General features: G+C 44.1%; 1 protein-coding gene across 2 annotated transcripts in view; it reads left to right on the top strand.

Annotated features, from left to right (window-relative positions):
* Positions 1 to 821: 821 nt before the first annotated feature.
* capns1b (calpain, small subunit 1 b) overlaps positions 822 to 21,265 on the top strand; it is a 42,455-nt gene continuing 22,011 nt past the window's right edge. The window contains exons 1-5 of one of the 2 annotated variants that reach the window (XM_060856045.1): positions 822 to 927; positions 1,419 to 1,542; positions 12,455 to 12,473; positions 15,034 to 15,126; positions 20,428 to 20,485. In XM_060856045.1, coding sequence (XP_060712028.1) covers positions 1,451 to 1,542; positions 12,455 to 12,473; positions 15,034 to 15,126; positions 20,428 to 20,485 — 262 coding nt within the window. In that variant the 5' untranslated portion in view covers positions 822 to 927; positions 1,419 to 1,450. Of the gene's footprint in view, positions 977 to 1,418; positions 1,543 to 12,454; positions 12,474 to 15,033; positions 15,127 to 20,427; positions 20,486 to 21,265 lie in introns of both variants that reach the window. The other variant, XM_060856046.1, reaches the window with a different exon arrangement.

Below are 21,265 nucleotides of genomic sequence, written 5' to 3'. Positions count from 1 at the left end.
CGCCATTCTTTCAGAAGGATGTCAAGGCATTGGAGAGGGTTCAGGACAGAGTAATGAGGGTGGTTCCAGGGATAAGGAATCTCAGATATCAAGACTGAAAATGCTTATCTTGGAGGAAAGAAGGCCTTGGGGAGATTTGATTGAGTTGTTCCAATTTGTGAGGAGTCAGGTCAGAGTAGGCAGTGAATACTTTGCAATTGTCAATGGCTGTGATAAGTGGCAAAAAAAAAGGTTTAGACAGAGAGTGCTGAGGGTATGGTCTGAGCTGCCCAGGCACATCACCTCAGCTGAGGTCTAGCCCCAGTGACTCAGGGAAAGGAGGGGTCAGTTAGCTGAGTTGATTGGATGGCTAGTTTGCCATCCACGATGATGACCTCCGACAACTGCAACAATGTGCTAGCCGTGATTCTAACCAGGAATGTCAGATCTGTAGGAACTTGTCCTTTTGCTTAGAGTTGGGGACTTTTGCAGAGGGTCCAGAGGAGGGGACAGGCAATCGACACGTTCAAAAGGGAATGAGAGCTCTGGTGAAGAGTCATCTAGGCCCCAAACGCCAGCGCGCTTTCTCTCCATGGACGCTGTGATCTCCAGTACTGGCTGTGTTTGGAATGAGACCATTGTTTCAAAAAGGAAGGTTCAGGGTTATGAAGAGAAACTGGGGGACGTGATTTGAATAAACTGCTTATTCTGAGATCGCAGTGGCATTCTCCTGCTCCATGACAATACTCAGAAATGAAGCCCCGCCCATTTAGTTCTGGAGCTTTATTCAAAGATGAGGGTGCGGTCGGACCCAGAGATGGCTCCGCCCGGGGGAGGGGACAAGGACGGGGTCAGGCTGTCTAACCGGATTGACAGTTTTTCACGCCCTAATCCGGCTGCAGAAAACGAGAGGCTGTGCCGTTCACATTTCCAGCTGGATTGCAATCGGTAAGGAGAAATCTCTGAGTGACATCGCTTCTAAACAGAACCTAAATGTGTGAGGTTTCTTTAAGATAATGAATGTCATATTTTGTGCCCTGAAACTGACGGGATTGTTACATTGTATCCCCAGGCCCTGAGACTGACGGGATTGTTACATTGTATCCCCAGGCCCGGCCCCTGAAACTGACGGGATTGTTACATTCTATCCCCAGCCCCGGGCTCTGAAACTGACGGGATTGTTACATTGTATCCCCAGGCCGGGGCCCTGAAACTGACGGGATTGTTACATTGTATCCCCAGGCCGGGGCCCTGAAACTGACGGGATTGTTACATTGTATCCCCAGGCCGGGGCTCTGAAACTGACGGGATTGTTACATTGTATCCCCAGGCCCGGGCTCTGAAACTGACGGGATTGTTACATTGTATCCCCAGGCCCGGGCTCTGAAACTGACGGGATTTCGCTGAGGCTCTAGATTGATGTCTCTGTCTTTTTGCAGCTCTTGCACTTGTCTGAATCTTCACTCTCGCCATGTTCAGCATTTTGAAGGGTTTAGCTGGTGGTGGTGGCGGTAGCAGCGGCCTTTCGGGCCAATTACTCCAGGGATTGGCCGGCGTTATTGGGTAAGTGACTTCGTTTAAAAACTGCCTGAGTCAGATTGGGGTTTCCAAACAAAAATGACAACCTTGACTATTTCAAACCACCCTCTCGTCACTTTTTAAGATTCAATTACTTTGTGTAAACTTGCAATACTGTCTCCCTGTTCATCAAACTGCCTCATATTGTACATGCAGTTCCACAGTATTTTGAATGGGTGGGGTTCATCAACTCCCGTGCTCAACAAAATTCATCCGATTTGAGAAGCGTTTTAGCTCAGGCCTAACAGGATTTGGTCTGGGATCAAAGCTTTCAGTATCCTGTTGGCGGTGCCTGTTTGTAAATTGAAAACATCGCAGTGCATTGAAGGAAGTTGAGCACAAGGCAGGCTATTGCATTTTCCCATGCTGATTACAGAATTCTGCAAACTCAATTCCCTGCCCATATCGTTGTTGTAGTTTTAAATTCCTGACACACATGGAATAATGACCATTTAGGATTATTTTCAATCAATCTGTGCTGATATGTTATTGACAGAGACTCAACCCAGAGCTTCTGACACTACCATTGCTCCACAAGACCGTTTGGATACTGACCCGAGCACCCTGGGTCCAAGGAATTGATTACCAAAGCTGATCACTTGAGCAAAACTCAGCCATTAAGATGGTTAATTTCATGGCTTCTTTCTGATGTAAATTCCCTGTTGCTCCAATTCACCCATGTAGTGGTTTGGGCAAGGGATTAGTTCAGTGAAGTTTGTTTACTGAAGTTTGTTAGATCAGTGAAGGGGTAGGAAGCTTGAGTGAGCTTTGTCATGAAAGATTTTCGGTAACCACCTTCCAGCTGTGATTATGGCTGGCTGAAGTGTGTACCTTTGAGTGCTCGTGGAGATCTCTGCTGCATTGCTGGACCCATTGAAATACAGCATTTCAGAAATACAGTTTGCTTGAATTTCAGCAGTTGCTGCACTTCTAAAGTAGTTCATTGGCTGGAGAGCACTTCAGAGTATACTAGGCAACAAAAGGTTCTTCCAGTGCTCTCTGCCTCAGTTGAACTTGCCTCCATCTCTTTCCCAAGTCCTGACTATGTGCTGGGTAGGGACGGGGTGATGGAATTCCCCACGATTCTACGGACTACCAAAAATCCATAAACCAGGAGCCCCCCTCAGACCCATAGTCTCACTACCCGGAACTTACAGACTGGCCAAAGAACTACATGCAAGACTGAAATACTTCGCAGAAGAGTCACAGCACTCGATCCATTTCACCCAGGAATTCCTAAAAATCATCAAAAACACCAAAATAGAGGAAGACGAAACAATGATCTCATTCGACATAACAGCACTGTTCACCTCCATCAACATCGACCTGGCAAAGGAAACACCACACTTTTAGAAGAGACCATCACACACACCCTAACCACATCAATTACATTACCAACGAAAACATCATGAAGCTAGTGGACCTGTGCCTCACCACCCACTTCACCTTCAACAACATAATCTACAAACAAACCAACGGCATACCCATGGGATCTCTGCTATCAGGATTCATAGCGGAAGCGGTAATGCAAAGACTAGAACAAACAGCCCTACCAACCATCAAACCAAAAATCTTGGTCCGCTACGTAGATGACACCTTTGTCATCACAAAATGAAACAAGATAGAAGAGACATTTAACATCATCAACAACACCCTCACAGGCATAAAGTTCGCCAAGGAGGAAGAAACCGACAACAAACTCACATTCTTGGACGTCACAGTCGAAAGAAAGGACAATAGAGAACTACAGACCTGCGTATACAGAAAACCGACAAACACTGACCAAATACTTAACTACACCAGCAACCATCCCAACACACACAAACGAAGCCGTATCAGAACACTATTCCAACAAGCCACATTGCACTGCAGCACAGACGAACTTCGGAAAACAGAGGAGAACCACCTATACAACGTATTCAAGAAGAACGGATACTCAAAAAATACAGTGCGCATATTCCTCAAGAACAAACTACGACAAGCAGACCAAACACAGCCAGAAACCCTAACCACCTTACCATACATCAAAGAAGTTTCAGAAATGACAGCCAGACTACTAAGACCCCTCGGAATCGTAGTAGCACACAAACCCACCAACACGCAAACAAAAACTAACAAACTTAAAAGACCCAGTGCAACCCATGGATAAAACCAGTGTTGTCTACAAAAATTTCATGCAAGGACTGCCACAAACACTACGTAGGACAAACATGAAGAAAGTTAGCCACCAGGATACACGAACACCAGTTAGCCACAAAAAGGCACAACACTCACTCTCTCGTAGGCCTACACACCGAGGAATAAAAACCACCACTTCGACTGGGACAGCACATCTTTCCTGGGACAGGCTAAGCAAAGACATGCCAGAGAATTCCTAGAGGCCTGGCACTCCAACCACAGCGCCATAAACAAACTCACAGATCTTGATACCATCTATCAACCCGTCTGATAATGAACAGGAAATGACATCACCACGAACCCCATCCAGGAGAAAGATATAAATAGAAAGTAGGAGACAACAGCTTCGCTTCACTTGGAGGTCGCCACTGATGTTACTTAGTCAGGTAATGAAACGTCTGGATATCAAACCTACAGCTCAGCAAGCAAATCTACACCCTAAACCTCAACCTGAGCTACAAACTTTGCAAAAACCCTATTATTAAAGTCCTACATAAAACTTCAAAGCACTTAAGTTTGGTGGTAATATACTGGCCTTAATTGAGAATGAGTTGGTAAGCAGGAAACTGCAGGAATAGGTGGGTCATTTTCAGTGGGAAGGCAGTGACAACTGGGGTTCCGCAAGGATCAGTACCCGGATCCCAGCTATTTTCAATGATCTGACTTATTTGTTTGGGAAAATCAAATATAATATTTGAGTTTGCTGAAGACACAAAAAGGAATTGAGTGATGAGGAGGATGAGAGGGTTCAAAGCAATTTAGACAAGTTGATTGAGTGGACAGATGCTTGATGGATAAATGTGAAGGTATTCACCTCAGTATGACAAAATAGAATAGCAGAGTATTATTAAAATGGTGATAGGTTGAGAAATATCAGTGCACGAAAAGAACTAGATGTCCTTGTACAATAGTTACTCAAAGCAAGCATGTTGGTGCAGCAACAGTTTAAAAAATATCGCCCTTTGATCTTCATTACAAGAGGATCCAATTAAAGGAGTGTGATACCTTACTGTAACTTTACTGGGCTTGGTGAGACCACACCTGGAGACCACACCATGTGCAGGTTTGGTCTCTTTCCCCAAAGACAGGACATAGTAGACATGGAGAGTATACAGTGAAGGGTTCACCAGACTGATTCCTGGGATTAGAGGAAGCGAGAGTGGTTTGGCTGGGGTGGTGTTCACCAGCATTGAGAAGAATGATGGGGGGGTGAGGTGGGGACGATTTCAATGAGATGTGTAAAATTCTGACAGGCCTGGACAGACTGGATGCAGGGTCCTCTGGCTTGGATGTTTACAGTCCCAGAATATTGGGTAGGCCTTTAGGAATGATGAGCAATGTCTTTAACTGGGAAGGTAGGGAGCCTGTGGAATTGTCTATGCTGTAGGGGTCAAGTCATTGGTTCAATGTCTTTCTGAAATTGAGGTTTGTGTTAAAGCTGTCAAGAGGTATGGGGAGAACGTGGGAGTATGGCATTTAGCTAGAAAATCAGTTGTGATCATATTGAGTTGTGGGGCAGGTGGATGGGCCCAATGGCCTACACTCCTATTTTTCTATGAAGTCGCTGGGGTAAAAAGGTGAGGAAATGGGCACGAAAGTTGTCCTCATGTGCAGTATCCAGCCTGGGAATATCTGTGGGAATGTTGCATTTAAAAAAATTAACCTATTTTTCAGATATTATTACACTCTTCAGGAGCAGATGGGACTTGATGCCAGGCAGCTCTGGTCCAGAGGCAGAAGCACTGCCCCTGCACCACAAGGGGGCCCCCCTGTGCCAACAATTAAAAGATGGGTGTGCGCTTATGAGTAACTCAGCCTCTTCCATCGGCAGGTGTGGCTTTTAACAGGGTTGGTTCTTCCACATTTTTTTCATGTAATGAGCTGCTGAGCCCTTCCCTGATGTTAGTTACATGACGGCTCAGTGGAGGACAGGTCCTGACAGCTTTTCCATCAGGCGTTTGACACTGCACCAGTCCATTGTCCACAACTGACAGGACAGTCATGCACAGTGGTGGCAGATGGAATTCAGTCTGACAAAACTCTGGGCTCATGCTCTTGTGGAGGGCTAACAAGGTGAGGGATGACATTTGGAATGCTTGGGTCCTGGAGTACATTGAAGATCAGAGGGACCTTGATGTGCATATCCATAGTTCCCTGATGGTAGCAGGGCAGGCAGCTGAGGTGATCAAGAAATCCTTCAGGATTCTTGCCTTTAGTAGCCATGACACACAATACAAGAGCAGGAATGTTATGCTGGAATTGTATAAAATGCTGGTTAAGTCACAGCTGGAATACTGCATGTCGTTCTGATCTTGAGGTTATAGGAAGGATGGGGTTGAATGAGAGAGGATGCAGCGGAGATTGACCAGGATATTACCTGGGCTGGAAGGTCTGTGCCAACTGGAGAGATTGGGATTGTTTTCCTTGATTAGAGACAAAAAATAAATCTGCAGATGCTGGAATCTAAGATAGTGTAGATTATGTATTTCTGGCAGTACAGACTCGATAGGCCAAAGAGTCTCTTCTGGTCTGTGTGATTCAATGAACGCTGCACTAAAAGCTAGGCCTCCATCTTTTCTTCCAGAAAGATACCATGGCACCATCACCACCACTCCATGGCACCCTGCCAATTCCCCAGCCAACATCAACACAGATTAGATCATTACCATATTGCTGTTTGATCATGACTGCATTGTTTGTTCGATATTGCTGTGTGCTGCTTGTGATACACAAATCATAGGATTTAAACACCAACAGTAACCCATAAACTCACTCACTCAAGCAGATTTACGTTCATTCTTCCAACCCCCTCAGAGTGAAGCTTGCATTGACAAGTTGCAAATCGATCATTTAATCAGCACTTATTCCATATGCATGACTGTTTTTTATTACAGGTGCAAATACAAACTTCCAGCTCCTCAATTCTTCTTGAGCATGATCATAATGCTATCCTGGTTATGCAAATGAAGCTGTGGTCAGTCAAAAGGATATATATCCACCACACTGCATCAAGATCTAGTGTTACAAAACAATGGAGTGTTCACAGAATCAGACATTTACAGCATGAGGCCATTCAGACAGGTCTATGTTGGTCAAAGATCTGACTCTATTCATTCCATTTTTCATCTTGACCCTTGTCCTGGAGGATATGACAATGTAACTGAACAAATACTGAAGTGTTAACGAGAGTTTCTGTCTCCAACGCCCTTTCAGGCAGTGAGCCCCAGACTCCCACCGACGTTTCGGCCTCTTACCTTAAATCTATGATCCTTGGTCATTGACCCCTTTACTAATGGAAAAGTGCCTTCCTATCAACACCCCTCAAATCTTTGTCAAGTCCCCTCTCAACCTTCACTGCCCCAAGGAAAACCATAGAGACAGTCAGGAGGCTGGAAGAACACAGCAAGCCAGGCAGCATCAGAAGGTGGAGAAGACAACATTTTGGGTGTAACCCTTCTTCAGGATTGCACCTCCAGATGCTGCCTGTCTGTTTTAGATTTCAGCATCTGCAGGTTATTTTTTTTTGTCTCTAATTAAGGAAAACAATCTCAATCTCCAGATGGTACATACCTTCCAGCCCAGGTAATATCCTGGTGACTGTTACACTGGTTCCACTTTCCAGCTACTAGCTCTATAGCCTTGAATTTCAAGTACCCATTCAAATATCATTATTTAAAAGTTGTGAGGTTACCCATCATTCCTGATGAAGGGCTCTGGCCCGAAACGTCAAATTTCCTTTTCCTTGGATGCTGCCTGACCTGCTGTGCTTTAACCAGCAACACATTTTCAGCAGGTTACCCATCACAACTCCCCTCCTAGACAGTGCGTTCCAGACCTCTCCCATTGTCAGGGCAAGGTTGGGGGAGAGGATTTCTTCAATTCCTTCTGAGACAGAAAGTGGTGGTGGAGGGTTGTTTTTCAGACTGGAGGCCTGTGACTAGTGGAGTGCCAAAAGGATCAGTGCTGGGTCCTCTACTTTTTGTCATTTACATAAATGATTTGGATGCAAGCATAAGAGGTACATTTAGTAAATTGCAGATTACACCAAAATTGGAGGTGTAGTGGAGAGTGAAGAGGGCTACCACAGATTACAACAGGATCTGGACCAGATGGGCCAATGCACTGAGAAGTGGCAGATGGAGTTTAATTCAGATAAATGCGCGGTGCTGCATTTTGGGAAAGCAAATCTTAGCAGGACTTATACACTTAATGGTAAGGTCCTAGGGAGTGTTGCTGAACAAAGAGACCTTGGAATGCAGGTTCATAGCTCCTTGAAAGTGGAGTCGCAGGTAGATAGGACAGTGAAGAAGGCGTTTGGTATGCTTTCCTTTATTGGTCAGAGTATTGAGTACAGGAGTTGGGAAGTCATGTTGCGGTTGTACAGGACATTGGTTAGACCACTGTTGGAATATTGCAAGCAATTGTATTCTCCTTCCTATCAGAAGGGATGTTGTGAAACTTGAAAGTGTTCAGAAAAGATTTACAAGGATGTTGCCAGGGTTGGAGGGTTTGAGCTATAGGGAGAGGCTGAACAGGCTGGGGCTGTTTTCCCTGGAGTGCCGGAGGCTGAGGGGTGACCTTTATAGAGGTTTACAAAATTGAGGGGCATGGATAGGATAAATAGACAAAACCTTTTCTCTGGGTCGGGGCGTCCAGACCTAGGGGGCATAGGTTTAAGGTGAGAGGGGAAAGATATGAGACTTACGAGGCAACATTTTCATGGAGAGGGTGGTATGGGTATGGAATGAGCTGCAGGAGGAAATGGTGGAAGCTGGTACAATTGCAACATTTAAGAGGCATTTGGATGGGTAAAAGAATAGGAAGTGTTTGGAGGGATGTGGGCCGGGTGTTGGCAGGTGATAGTAGAATGGGTTGGGATATCTGGTCGGCATGGACAGATTGTACCGAAGGGTCTGTTTCCATGCTGTACGTGTCTGATTCTATGACTCCTGCCTTTCACCATAAAAGTTCACCTGAGATGTACTGGAGTGTGATTTGAACCACTGACCCGACCCGTCATCTCCCTCCCTGTTAAAGACCATTGCCATCTCACTTTGAGCTATGCAGTTTACTCAGTTAGCAGATACCCTTGGTTGAAGATCCATTTCTAGAGAGCAGGTCAGACAGTTGGCAGGGTGTGGGGTGGGTAACTCACCACCGCCAAACTGAGGGAGTGGGCAAATCACTTTTTCAAATACTTTACCCCCCTCTACTTTGTCCCCACCCTGGAGATTTACTGCGTTGTTAGGTTTCTACGTAATTTCAGGTTTGACCAGTTGATTCCAAGTGACAATCTCTGAATTGAGAAGTGGGCTGAATTATAATGATAGTAGAAGAGCAACATCTTAGTTTAGACTAGGGGCCTCTGCAGTCTTTGGGGCTCAGTATTGGAGTTTATTAATTTTCAGGCTTGAGCACCTTCTCCCGTGTCCTTAGCCCAACCTCACCACACCAGGCCTTATCATCACATGAGCTGCTACTACGCATGGCACATTGCCAGTTACTAATGGTCGCCATTAGCAGCTATTGATTTCCCCAGGCTGACTTTGACTCCTTCCTTTGTCTGACCCACCGTTGTTCATTCTTTTTCTCCCTCTCTGCCTCCATCTATTGTTTACTCATCTCCTTTTGCTCAGACTGCCCCACCATCACAACGCCATCTTCAGCATATATACCACCATTTTCCTGGTTACAATCTGTTCTGAAGAAGGGTCGCTGGACCTGAAATATTAACTCTACTTTCCTTCCAGATCTGCTGAATTTTCTCAGCAATTTCTGGTTCACTATGCGCAGTTTATTTTTGAATTATCTCCTATTTCACCCTTTTTTATTTTCTTTCCCTTGCAACCTCTCTCTGTCACTAGAGTCTAAACAACCAGCCAACAGAATGGGCAGTTGTACCACTGGGCTTAACTCATGTTCAGAGAAAAATAATCCTCTCACCTCCTATCCTGCTACCTTTTGCAAATGAAACTAACATTCTCTTAAATGAGACTAGAGGTGGCACAGTGGTTAGCATTGTCCCTTACAGCACCAGGGTCCCATGTTCAATTCCAGCCTCGGGTGACTGTGTGGAGTTTGCACATTCTCCCAGTGTCTGTGTGGGTTTCCTCCGGGTGCTGCGGTTTCCTCCCACAGTCCAAAGATATGCAGGTTAGTTGAATTGGCTGTGCTAAATTGCCCATTGTATTAGGTGCATTAGTCAGAGGGAAATGGTTCTGGGTGGGTTATTCTTCGCAGGGTCGGTGTGGACTGGTTGGGCCGAAGGGCCTGTTTAAACACCGTAGGTAATCTAATCTAAATGTCATCTTTACGTATTATTACATTTTAGTCATAGTAAGTTGACTGTTGAGTGTTGACCATCTGTATATCAGTGGGTTCATGTTCCACTTTGTGTCATTTGTGAGATAAAAAGACAGCCCATCGCTCTAAACCACGCCCACCCCACACTCCTAAGCCCCACCAGTTTAAAAACTGGAGCAAAGACACAAGTCAGAGTATCTAGACCATCCAAAGGAGTGAGGTATTTATTTGAATTCTGCCTTGCAATATAGAACTTAACAAGAAACTTCTAATCTGGAAATTTACTTAAATTAATTTGGTTTTTAAAAAAATTGTTGTCACATGTGAAAGATACAGTGAAAGGTGTTTTGCATTCTGTACGGGCAGTTTGTACCATATAAAGTGCATCAGGGTAACAGAATAGAATGCAGAATACAGCCACAGAGAAGGGTGCAGACAGCGAGAGATCAGATGCAACAGTTGAGAGGTCAGCTCAAAAGTCTGCTAACAGCAAGGAAGAATCTATTCATGTGTGAATTTGAACTTGCACAATCTTCTGTCTGGGGTGAGAGGGATCATTTGGTTGCTTTCTTGAGGCAGTAGGAAATCTACGTGGAGTCAATGGATAGGAAGCTGGTTTGTTTGATGGACTGGGCTTGTTCATGATTTTCTGCCGTTACTTAGTCTTGGGAAGAGCAGTTGCCATACCGTGCTACGTTGCATCTAGATAGGACGCTTTCTACGATGTAGATAGGACGCTTTCTACGATGTATCAATAAATATTGATCAGAGTCATTGTGGAGATATGAATTTCCTTCGCCTCCTGAGGAAGTAGAGACTTTGTGCTTTGACCATTGTGTCGACGTGGCTGGACCAGGACAGATTGTAACTGATCATCACTCCTGGGAGCTGACGCTGTTGACCATCTCTGCCTCAGTGCCTGGGGTGTGCCCTTGACTCCACTTCGTTCACTCAATGACCAGCTCCTTCGTTTGGCTGACGTTGATGAAGAGATTGTTATCTTACACCCCATGCCTTTGAAGAACTCCATCTCTTTCCTGTATTCTGTTCTGTCGTTGTTTGAGACCCGATCTGCAACAGCAGCGTCATCAGCAAGCTTGCAAATGGAGTCCGAGTGGAATGTGAACACACTGTGAGTGTATAACGAGTACAATAGGAGGCTGAGTATGTAGCCTTGCAGGGCACTAGTGTTAAGGATTATGGCAAAGGGAGTGGTGTCGCTTATTCTTATTGATTGAGGTCTGTAGGGTCAGAAAGTCAAGTTACCAAGCGGAGAGCTGAGACCTAGGTCCCGGAGGTTAGAAATGAGTCTGTAACTTGAACCGACGTTTACAAAATGACCATCTTCCTTCATTGCACTTAAAAGGCCACTTCTTAGCAGCATAGAAATACAGGATGCACATAAGAGAATATTTTTGATGTAAAAACATTTTTTTTGATGTATTATAACTGTTGCTGAAGAGGGATCCTTGAAATACAGAAATAAAAACAGAAGTGACTGTAGGAACTCAACAAGTCAGGTACCATCTGTGGAGAGAGAGCACAGTCAGTGTTTCAGTACTGAAGAAAGGTCATTGGGGCATAAATGTTAAGTCTATTTTCTCTCCACAGATGCCCCCGAACCTACTGAGTTTCTCCAGCTATTTCTGCCAGATTTTTGGCAGCCGTAGTTCTGGTTTTTGTTTGGTTTCTTAGGTGTACCAGGACGGTTAGACAAGGGGTCAGTGAGGCATCTATCCCAAATGTGTCTAATTATTGTCCTACTGCTATAAATGTCTACGGTTCAGATTACTTTTTTTTAAAAATCAGAGCAATTTCGGTAACTGCTGTTAACATACTTAGGCAAGTTGAAGAGGTTTCTAACCGCAATTATTGGAGGCTGGTTGTCCACAGAATGTAGCATACTTGAGGACTTTGAAATGTTGTTTATTTAGGGGAAACAAGGTCTTTTCCCTGGGGTGAGGAAGTCTAGAACTAGAGGGCATAGGTTTAGGGTGGAGGGGAAAGATATAAAAGAGACCTAAAGGGGCAAATTTTTCAGAGGGTGGTGCATGTATGGAATGAGCTGCCAGAGGAAGTGGTGGAGGCTGGTACAATTGCAGCATTTAAGAGGCATTTGGATGGGTATATGAATAGGAAGGGTTTGGAGGGATATGGGCCGGGTGCTGACAGGTGGAACTAGATTGGGTTGGGATATCTGGTCGGCATGGACGGGTTGGACCGATGGGTCTGTGCTGTACATTTCAATAAAGCTGAAGCACAATGTCCCAAGAATGGGAGATGGATAGTCTGGAGCATGAACTCTGGGTTGAATAATTTTGGTTAAAGTTTCATATCTCAAATCTGTTTGAAATGTTTCATGTTTACAACATGTTAATTTTTATTTTTCTGCTCTTTCTTATGTTTCGCCCTCCAGACAAATGGTAGCTGGCCAAGTAAGTATCTTGAATCTTTTCTTGGTTTTAAATTAATTAAAACTGCATTTGATTTAAACTAAACGTTAAATGTATTACTTGTTTCTAAGTTAAACTGTGACCCCAGATTCTCTTTTTGATTAGAGTTTTAGCAAGTTGTCTTTACTGCTGTAGCCCACTGGGAATCAGCTAGGATGATGGTTGCATTGTCCTGTCTCCAGGGACCATTGTCTGGTACGGTATGACTGAAGCCATCAATGCTCAGTGCCCTTATTGAGGCAGGAAGAATAACTCCTTGGTTGAATTCTGTTGTAGAACAACTAGTGGCTGTGAATGCATGTCTTGGCATGAGGTAATGCCTTCAAGAGTTTTCTTGTGTCCAGATGTGGAAGCAATATCTGGAACCATACAAATGTCTAGCTGGAAGTATGCTAGGAACAGCTGGCTTATGTGCATGAAATACTTTTTCAAAAGTATTTCATTAAATATAATTATATTGATTTAAAAGTATCACTCAATTCTCCCCACTGGAAGTTAGGATCATCATTGACTGAAGTTTGCTGTTTTGTTTATTTATTTTAAATTCACTGAATTGTCAGAGGCTTGTTTTGGATAGGAGGCATTTGAAGCCTGATAGGGTTCATGGATATAGGAACTTGCAATTGGTTAAGGTCTGAATGATATTGTTCGTCTCATGTCAATCGATGTTTCGGGCATGAGTTCTTCTTCAGGATTCCTGAAGAAGGGCTTATGCCCGAAACGTCGATTCTCCTGCTCCTTGGATGCTACCTGACCTGCTGCGCTTTTCCAGCAACACATTTTCAGCTCTGATCTCCAGCATCTGCAGTCCTCACTTTCTCCTACTCTCATGTCAAGCCAATTTGTTCACTTGAATGTAGAAGCGACAGTTTGTGTGTCCCCTAGTCTTATGGCAAAATAAACCCAACCTTTACAAATACACGTTTAACAATGACACTGAATTTTTTTTTAAAAGAAAGTTCTAAATGGGATGTGGTCATTACTGAATGGGCCAGCAATTGCTTGCCACCTCTAGATGCCCTTAAAGTGGCTGTGAACTGCCATCTTGAAGCATTGCAGTCCATGTGGTATAGACCCATAATGCCATTAACGAGGAGTACAGTTGCCCAAGGGTTTGCACTGTGCTATATGAATTCTGTGTTAGAGTGTAATGACATCAACTATTCAGGGAAGCATCTCATTTCACGTTGGTGAGTCCGGACTGGGTAAAATCTGAGTCCTTTCATTCACCAATTAACAAACTGCAGCCAAGATTCCCAGAAAGGGCATGATAAACTGAGCATAGGGAGATATGAGGAATACAGGGTTCCACCCAAAATGGGTTCCATTGGGAATTGTAGAAAGACAACACAATGGTGCTAAGCTGCCTTTTCCTTCAGCCACATAGGGAAACCAGGATTGTTCTTATTGTTTTCTTTTCTCTTTTTACTGGGTCTGGTTTGTGATGGCAGGGTCTAATGAATTAAGCTTCTCAAATAATTGTATGATGCCCGAAATGTTTACCCCTACTCAGTGATGACTGAGTGAATTTCTCCAGGAGTGTACCTTTCTCTCATCACCACTGAAATACTCCACAGATACTGATATCCTGTCACCAGTCACCCTTTACTTACACACGAACAGTCCCTGATACTGGTCCAGCTTCCTCAGAGCCAGGTCTCGGGAGTGAACAGAACCTCTGACCCTCCTGTTTATCTTTTTTTCCCGCTGAACCCAAAAGACTGTCCACTGGCTGACTGGCGCCCATGCCTCCCTGGAGGTCAACCTGGTGCCCGGTACCAGGATTATTCTTGGTGCTGAGAAGGTTGAGGTGATTGGCTAGAGGAAAAATGAATAGTTCTGATCAAACGAGGTGGGGAAATTGTTTTTTGTTAGCACGAAAGAGGGTAATCGGAAGATATATTGTGCTCTTCTGTAAGAGGAGATTGACATACAGGGATTATTTACTGTTTTGTTGGATACTGTGGTTATTATTTCATAGGTTATGAAATTATCATTTATTTCTCTGTTGTCTTTTAAATAATTTTGGCCCAAATGTGCTTCCTCCTGTCTGAAACGTGTACTCTCTTCACGCCATCTTGATCTGGAAAACCTTTATTGCTTCCCTCCCTCACTCTAGGCAATCTGCTGTTTGCAAATGGCCTGAACATTTACTGGTCCACTGTCATGTGTCAAGGTGAACAATCTTTGGGATAATTCAGGAATAAATGAGTGATACTCTGCAGCATGTAATGCCCTTAGGATTCCTGTTCACATTTTTAAAACCAGATTTCTTCAATGGAGTAAAGAAAGAGGCTTCAACTGGGTGCTTGTGAGCAGGTCATGTGATTACCTACAGGACCCTGTCAAACCAGAGTTGGCAAACACCATTCCTGAGCCTCTTGTATTCTATCTGTCCATTTTAAAACCAGCTCTAAATGCCTCTGAGTTTTGACAGAGAGAGAGAGAACATTGACAATGAGATGATAACATTCTAGTCTGTTTGTTTTGACATTCCTATGAAGGGCCTGTCATTACTAACCATCTGTTGCCTGTTTCCTAGGCCGAACAACCCCGCCATGTTTCTCAGATTGAGTCCTGCGAGAACGAGGAGGAGCGAAGGTTCCGAGGGATCTTCAAGCAACTGGCTGGAGATGTAAGCGTTACAGGGACAAGTTCACCTGTTTATGAGCTGTTCTGAACTTTTTATGTTTACCCTCTGTCGGGCACAGTCGATCAAATATGGAGCTGGAGAAGGCACAGCAGGTCAAGCAGCATCAGAAGAGCAAGAGAGTCGACACTCTCTGTTATGAATTATAAATTTGGGTGATAATGTCTTGTTTCATTGTACCTCCCCTGCATCTGGGAGACTGTGTCTATTTTCAACTAACTCAATTACACATTGAATATTGGCTGAGGTTTAAACTTGAGCTTGTGTTTGAAGCAGGTGACATATTAGATTAGATTCCCTGGAATATGGAAACAGGCCCTTCGGCCCAACAAGTCCACACTAATCCTCTGAAGAGCAACCCACACAGACCCATTCCCCTACGTTCACCCCTGACTAATGCACCTAACACTGGGCAATTTAGCATGGCCAATTCACCTGACCTGCATATCTTTGGACTGTAGGAGGAAACTGGAGCACTCAGAGGAAACCCACACAGACATGGGGAGAATGTGCAAACTCTACACAGACAGTCGCCCAAGGGTGAATTGAACCTGGGTCCCTGGCACTGAGGCAACAGTGCTAACCACTGAGCCACCGCGCCGCCCCCTATTGGTAAAGGGTCCTTCGGTTGTACAGCCCGCCAAGGTTTTAAAGAGGAGAAAATTTGGAGAGGAACGTCAGTCAAGGCTGATACGAGGACTCGGAGCTGCTGGAGGTGTTCAGGTCCTCGCCTGTTCCACCATTCAGTAAGATCATGGCCAATTGGATTCAGGGACACCATGCCACCTTTTATCCAGATGGGAGACTTCTGATTTTTAAATTGCCTTCCATAAAGGGAAGCATCCCTCTTTTTCCCCCCCCCCAACCCATTGTCCCCTGCCCCATGACCAAACCAAAGCATTTGTATTAATAATGGGACCGAGGCAGTTGTGGAGCTTCATTATCAGCACCTTCCTCCCACCACAGTTCTAACAGAAAATTGTATCTTATTTACTGAATCATACTTTTTGAGGAAGTAACAATGAAGATTGATGAACACAATACTGTAACTTGTCACTGTGAATTTTACTAAGTTTTTTTTTAATAAGGACGCACATGACAGTTTAGTCAGAAAAGTGAGATCCCATGGGATATTGGTGGTGAGTTGAATCCAAAATTGGCTCAGCAACAGGGAATTAGGTTTATGGTCAATGGATGTTTCTGTGATTGGAAGTTCGCTCTCGTGCACACTGGCTCTCTCTTTCCTTTTTGATCGTTTTGATGATTGAGTCAAAGTGTTTGTGTTAATGATGTGACCGAGACAGTTATGAAGCTTGATTATCAGCACCTTCCTCCCACCACAGTTCTAACAGAAGATTGTATCTTATTAACTGAATCATACTTTTTGAGGAAGTAACAATGAAGATAGTACTGTAGCTGTTACCGTTGTGAATTTTAGTAAGGTTTTTGATCAGGTCGCATGACAGTTTATTCAGAAAAATGAGATCCCGTTGGATACTGCTGGTGACTTGGATCCAAAATTGGCTCTGCAACAGAAAAGCAGCCTTATGGTCACTGGATGCTTCTGTGGTTGCAAATGGTTTCTCTGTGCGTGTGTGTGTGTGTGTGTGTGTGTCTCCTGCTTAGTAATCGAGTTAAGCATTCTGAGTACATTGTCTACCAAGGTAGGATTCAAACCAATGAAGTTTGAACCCAGTAGAAATCCGGATTAAAACCTGGTCTAATGGTGTTCTGTTAGTGTCATTAAACACTCTTATCATTCACTAATCACTTCTGGGGTGGGTAGCTGCCACCATTCCCTGTTCTGTCCCAAGTGTGATTCCAGACCCACAGCATTGTGTTTGACTCTTACATTCCTCTGGACAATTTGGTTTGGGCAACAAATGTTAGAGTAGCCAGTCACACCCCTGTTTCATAACTGCATTTTAAATTTAAGAAAATGGCTCCTCTCACTTGTTGTTAAGTAGGGATTTGGGAGCGGGCCACCTGCTTGTTGCCGTTCACCCAGCCAATGTACTCCTCTCACTTTAACAACTTGAAATTTTGTAACTTACAGCATTAATGCAGCCATTTAGTTTGGAGGGTGGGGTCAGGACACTGAGTGCAGTTATGGTTGACTCATATATGTTTTCTTGGAATGTGAGTCATCAGATCAGCCTGTGACTATTTCCTCACAAACCTGTGAAGGCGCAGCTGAAAGAACAGACGCTTGCTATGTCCCTACTTTTTGGATTACTCTCCTATGATTCGAGAGACTGGAACATGCCAACCCCAGTGTCACCTAATTTTGAGAAACAAATTGGTAAAAGTAGAGATGTGATTTATTTTAAAATGTTGTGGTTTTTTTCTTCAAACTTAACCAATGATAGGTTTAACAATTGGCTCATAAACTTCAATAATGTGTAATCACACCTGGGTTTTATGCACAAGTTATCACTGGAAAGGTTTACAAAAGCTCATTCTATCCGATGTTGCCATACAGTGGTGACACTGTGGTTATGTCACTGAGCTGGTAACCCCAGAAGCCATTTATCTCTCCACCCCTGAGGCTCCCAGCCTCATTCCTGATGAATGACTTTTGTCGATTTTCCTGCTCCCCGGATGCTGCCTGACCTGCTGTGCTTTTCCAGCACCGCTCTAATCTTGACTCTGATCTCCAGCATCTGCCTAACCCCAGAAGCCCGGTCTAACACTTTGTAGTTAAAAATCTCAGAACACCAGGTTATAGTCCAACAGGGTTATTTGGAAGTATAAGACACAAATTGATAGTAAAACTGTGTCTAATGATCCTGCCCCACGAGCTACCTGATGAAGGAGCGGTGCTTCGCAAGCTAGTGCTTCCAAATAAACCTGTTGGACTATAACCTGGTGTTGTGTGATTTTTAACTTTGTCCACCCCAGTCCAACACCGGCTCCTCCATACAATGCTTTGTAGATATGGATTCAAATCCCACCGAGGCAGTTGGTTAAATAAAATTCCATTAATAAATCTGAAGTATCACGCTGGTCTCAAATAGCAGCTTTGGTGCCAGTTAATTGTCAAAAAAAAACCCATCTGGTTCGCTAATGTCCTTGAGGGAAGGAAACTCCTGTCCTTACCTGGTCTGGCCGAAATGGGACTCCAGACCCGTAGAGGAGTGGTTCACTCTTAACTGCCCTCTGAACTGGCCGAGCCAGTTGCTTTGTTCAAAGATGATTAGGCATGTCCCATTTCCTGTTAAAAGAGCAATGATTAAAAATAAAGTATTCTGGGTTAGAGTGGTTCTGGAAAAGCACAGCAGTTCAGGCAGCATCTGAGGAGCAGGAGCCCTTCCTGATGAAGGGCTTTTGTCTGAAACGTCGATTTTCCTGCTCCTCAGATGCTGCCTGAACTGCTGTGCTTTTCCAGCACCACTCTAATCCAGAATCTGGTTTCCAGCATCTGCAGTCATTATTTTTGGTAAAAACAAAAGTATTGTCTGTTTTCCTAGCAGTCAGTATTAGCTGAAACAGTTGGCTCAAACTGCAACCAACTCTGCCAATTTTTTAAAAAATTTACATTCATTCCCAGGCAGTTGATAAGACCTACAATCATGTGATAGTTGGTCATGTGACCCTTTTTTTAAATCCTAAAAGGGTAAGCCAGCATTTATAGCCTGACCCTAATTAAGAGTCACCCACGTTGCTGTGATCTGGAGTTGCATGGACAATTGGCAATGTTTCATGGTCATCATTTATTGATTCAGATCCTGCCATCTGCCAGGCACGATTTAAATCTGGGTCTCCCGATCATTATCGGAGTCGCTGGTGTTATAGTTTAGGGACCATTTTGAGTCCCATCCGTCAGGAAAGCTGTATTGGCCCTGGAGTGGATCCAGAGGAGGTTCACAAGAATGATCCCAGGGTTGAAAAGCTTTAACATATGAGGAATGTTTGAGGACTCTAGGACTTGACAGAGTTTAGAAAGATGGGGGAGCGGGGTATCTGAAACTTCTAGAATACGGAATGGCCTGGACAGAGTGGACATTAGGATTTGCTGTGTCCCTGGGAAAGGGCGAAAAGATGAGAAATGGCTTCATCCAGAGAGTGGAGCCCCTAGTGGAATTCTCTGTCATGGAAAGCAGTTGAGGCCTATACATTGAATGTTTTCAAGAAGATGTTGGAATAGTTGTTAGGGCTAAATTGATCAAAAGGTACTGGGGAGAAGCAGGAAGCGGAGGACTGAGTTGAATGATCAGCTATGGTCATGTTGAAGGCAGAATAGGGCCAAAGGGCCGTATGGCCAATTCTGCCTATTTTCTGTTTCCAGAATTGTTCAGTGTCTGGGGTGAACTCCTGAGGTTTCACTGCAATTCTATATTCTGTATCTGAGAAGGAGCTTCTAGATTAGAGTGGTGCTGGAAAAGCACAGCAGTTCAGGCAGCATCCGTGGAGCAGGAAAATCGATGTTTCGGGCAAAAGCCCTTCATCATGAGGGCTTTTGCCCAAAATGTTGATTTTCCTGCTCCTCGGATGCTGCCTGAACTGCTGTGCTTTTCCAGCACCACTCTAATCCAGACTCTGGTTTCCAGCATCTGCAGTCCTTGTTTTTACCTGTCTGAGAAGGAGCTGCTATTCCACCCTTTGGCACTGACTAGTAAGGGAGCCAAGCAAAGAGAGTAGAGGAACATACTCTCTGCTGATGTCCAATTGAGGCTCAGCCATTGAAGCAAGATGGATTCAACTCAACCCAGAAGCTGCTATTTGATATTTCAGTGCATGAAACCCATATAGCCATTGGCTACAATGTGAGAAATGATTCTGACCCATTTTCCAGCTCGTAATGACCTCTCATTAACATTAGAGGGTGAAGAGAACAGGGTGACTTGTTTCACATTAAAACCGCAATGTCTTAAGTTAAGAGAAAATCTTGCAGCTTGATCTTTCTGTTCCTCCTGTAAAGTAATGGAATTGAAATAGTTCTTATTCCCACATGGGACATGGATATTTCTGGCTATGCCTTGGAGGAGGTGGTGGTGAGTTGTCCTTTTGAACAACTGCAGTCCTTTTGCTGTAGGTAGACCCACAATGCCAGTGGGGACGGAAGTCTAGGATTTTGACCCAGCGACTCTGAAGGAACAGTAATATACTTGCAAGTCAAGATGGTGCATGGCTTGGAGGGGAACTTGCAGGGTGTGGGGTTCCATGCATCTTCTGCCCTTAACATTGGAGATGGTAGAGATTGTGGGTTTGGAAGGTGTTGTCAGGGGAGCCTTGGTGAATTGTTGAGTGATTCTGTTGTGATCTAAGAGTCTTGATTCTTTGCAGGACATGGAGGTGAGTCCTGTTGAGCTGAAGAACATACTCAACAAGATTGTCTGCAGACGTAAGTATAGGCTTTTAGTATTTCTCACGGCCTTGACACTGTCTTATGTGATGCAACTATATTTAAATTGCTTTTGTAGGGATCAGCAAACTAGAGTCTCAGAACTGAGACCTAATTCTATCCCTATTCCTCAATATCAAGGGCTAACACACATTTAACCATCTTGGTTTAAAGATGAGCAATTTGGTTTGCCATCAATTGTCAAGAGAGGTCCAAATGTGTACCAGCTAATGAAAAATGTTGTTTCATTTCTTAAAGGTGTAGCTCCAATTTTGGTTTTTAAATACAACTGCCTCTTACTCCTGAACTCCAGAAGAATAAGCAGAAGTAATTTCTCACAATTTGTGTCCTTTTAATATCAATCGAATTGCCCACAAGCTAAACTCTCTAGAACAGGAGTCTGTGCCATAACTTAACTCTTGGAAAGCATTTGAATAATCCTGCTTTGATTTGTACTTTTTTTTTGTGTGTGTTGAGATTCCGATCAGATGATAAGTTCCCCCTTTAGAGTCAAGATTTGGGTGGTGCTGGAAAATCACAGGTCAGGCAGCATCCGAGGAGCAGGGAAATCGACGTTTCGGGCAAAAGCCCTTCGTCAGGCCTTCGCTCCTGATAAAGGCTTTTTGCCTGAAACATCAACTTTCCTGCTGCTTGGATGCTGCCTGACCTGCTGTGCCTTTCCAGCACCATTCTAATATAGATTCTGATCTCCAGCATCTGCAATCCTCACTTTTGCCCTGTGTCTAATTGTCCCTGTGCTGACTGGTACATCAGTTGGTG

This window comes from Hemiscyllium ocellatum, chromosome 47 (assembly GCF_020745735.1).
Source record: "Hemiscyllium ocellatum isolate sHemOce1 chromosome 47, sHemOce1.pat.X.cur, whole genome shotgun sequence".
Classification (NCBI taxonomy): Eukaryota; Metazoa; Chordata; class Chondrichthyes; order Orectolobiformes; family Hemiscylliidae; genus Hemiscyllium; species Hemiscyllium ocellatum.
Note: the sequence above shows the minus strand (reverse complement) of the source record. Positions and strands in the feature narration are given on the sequence as shown.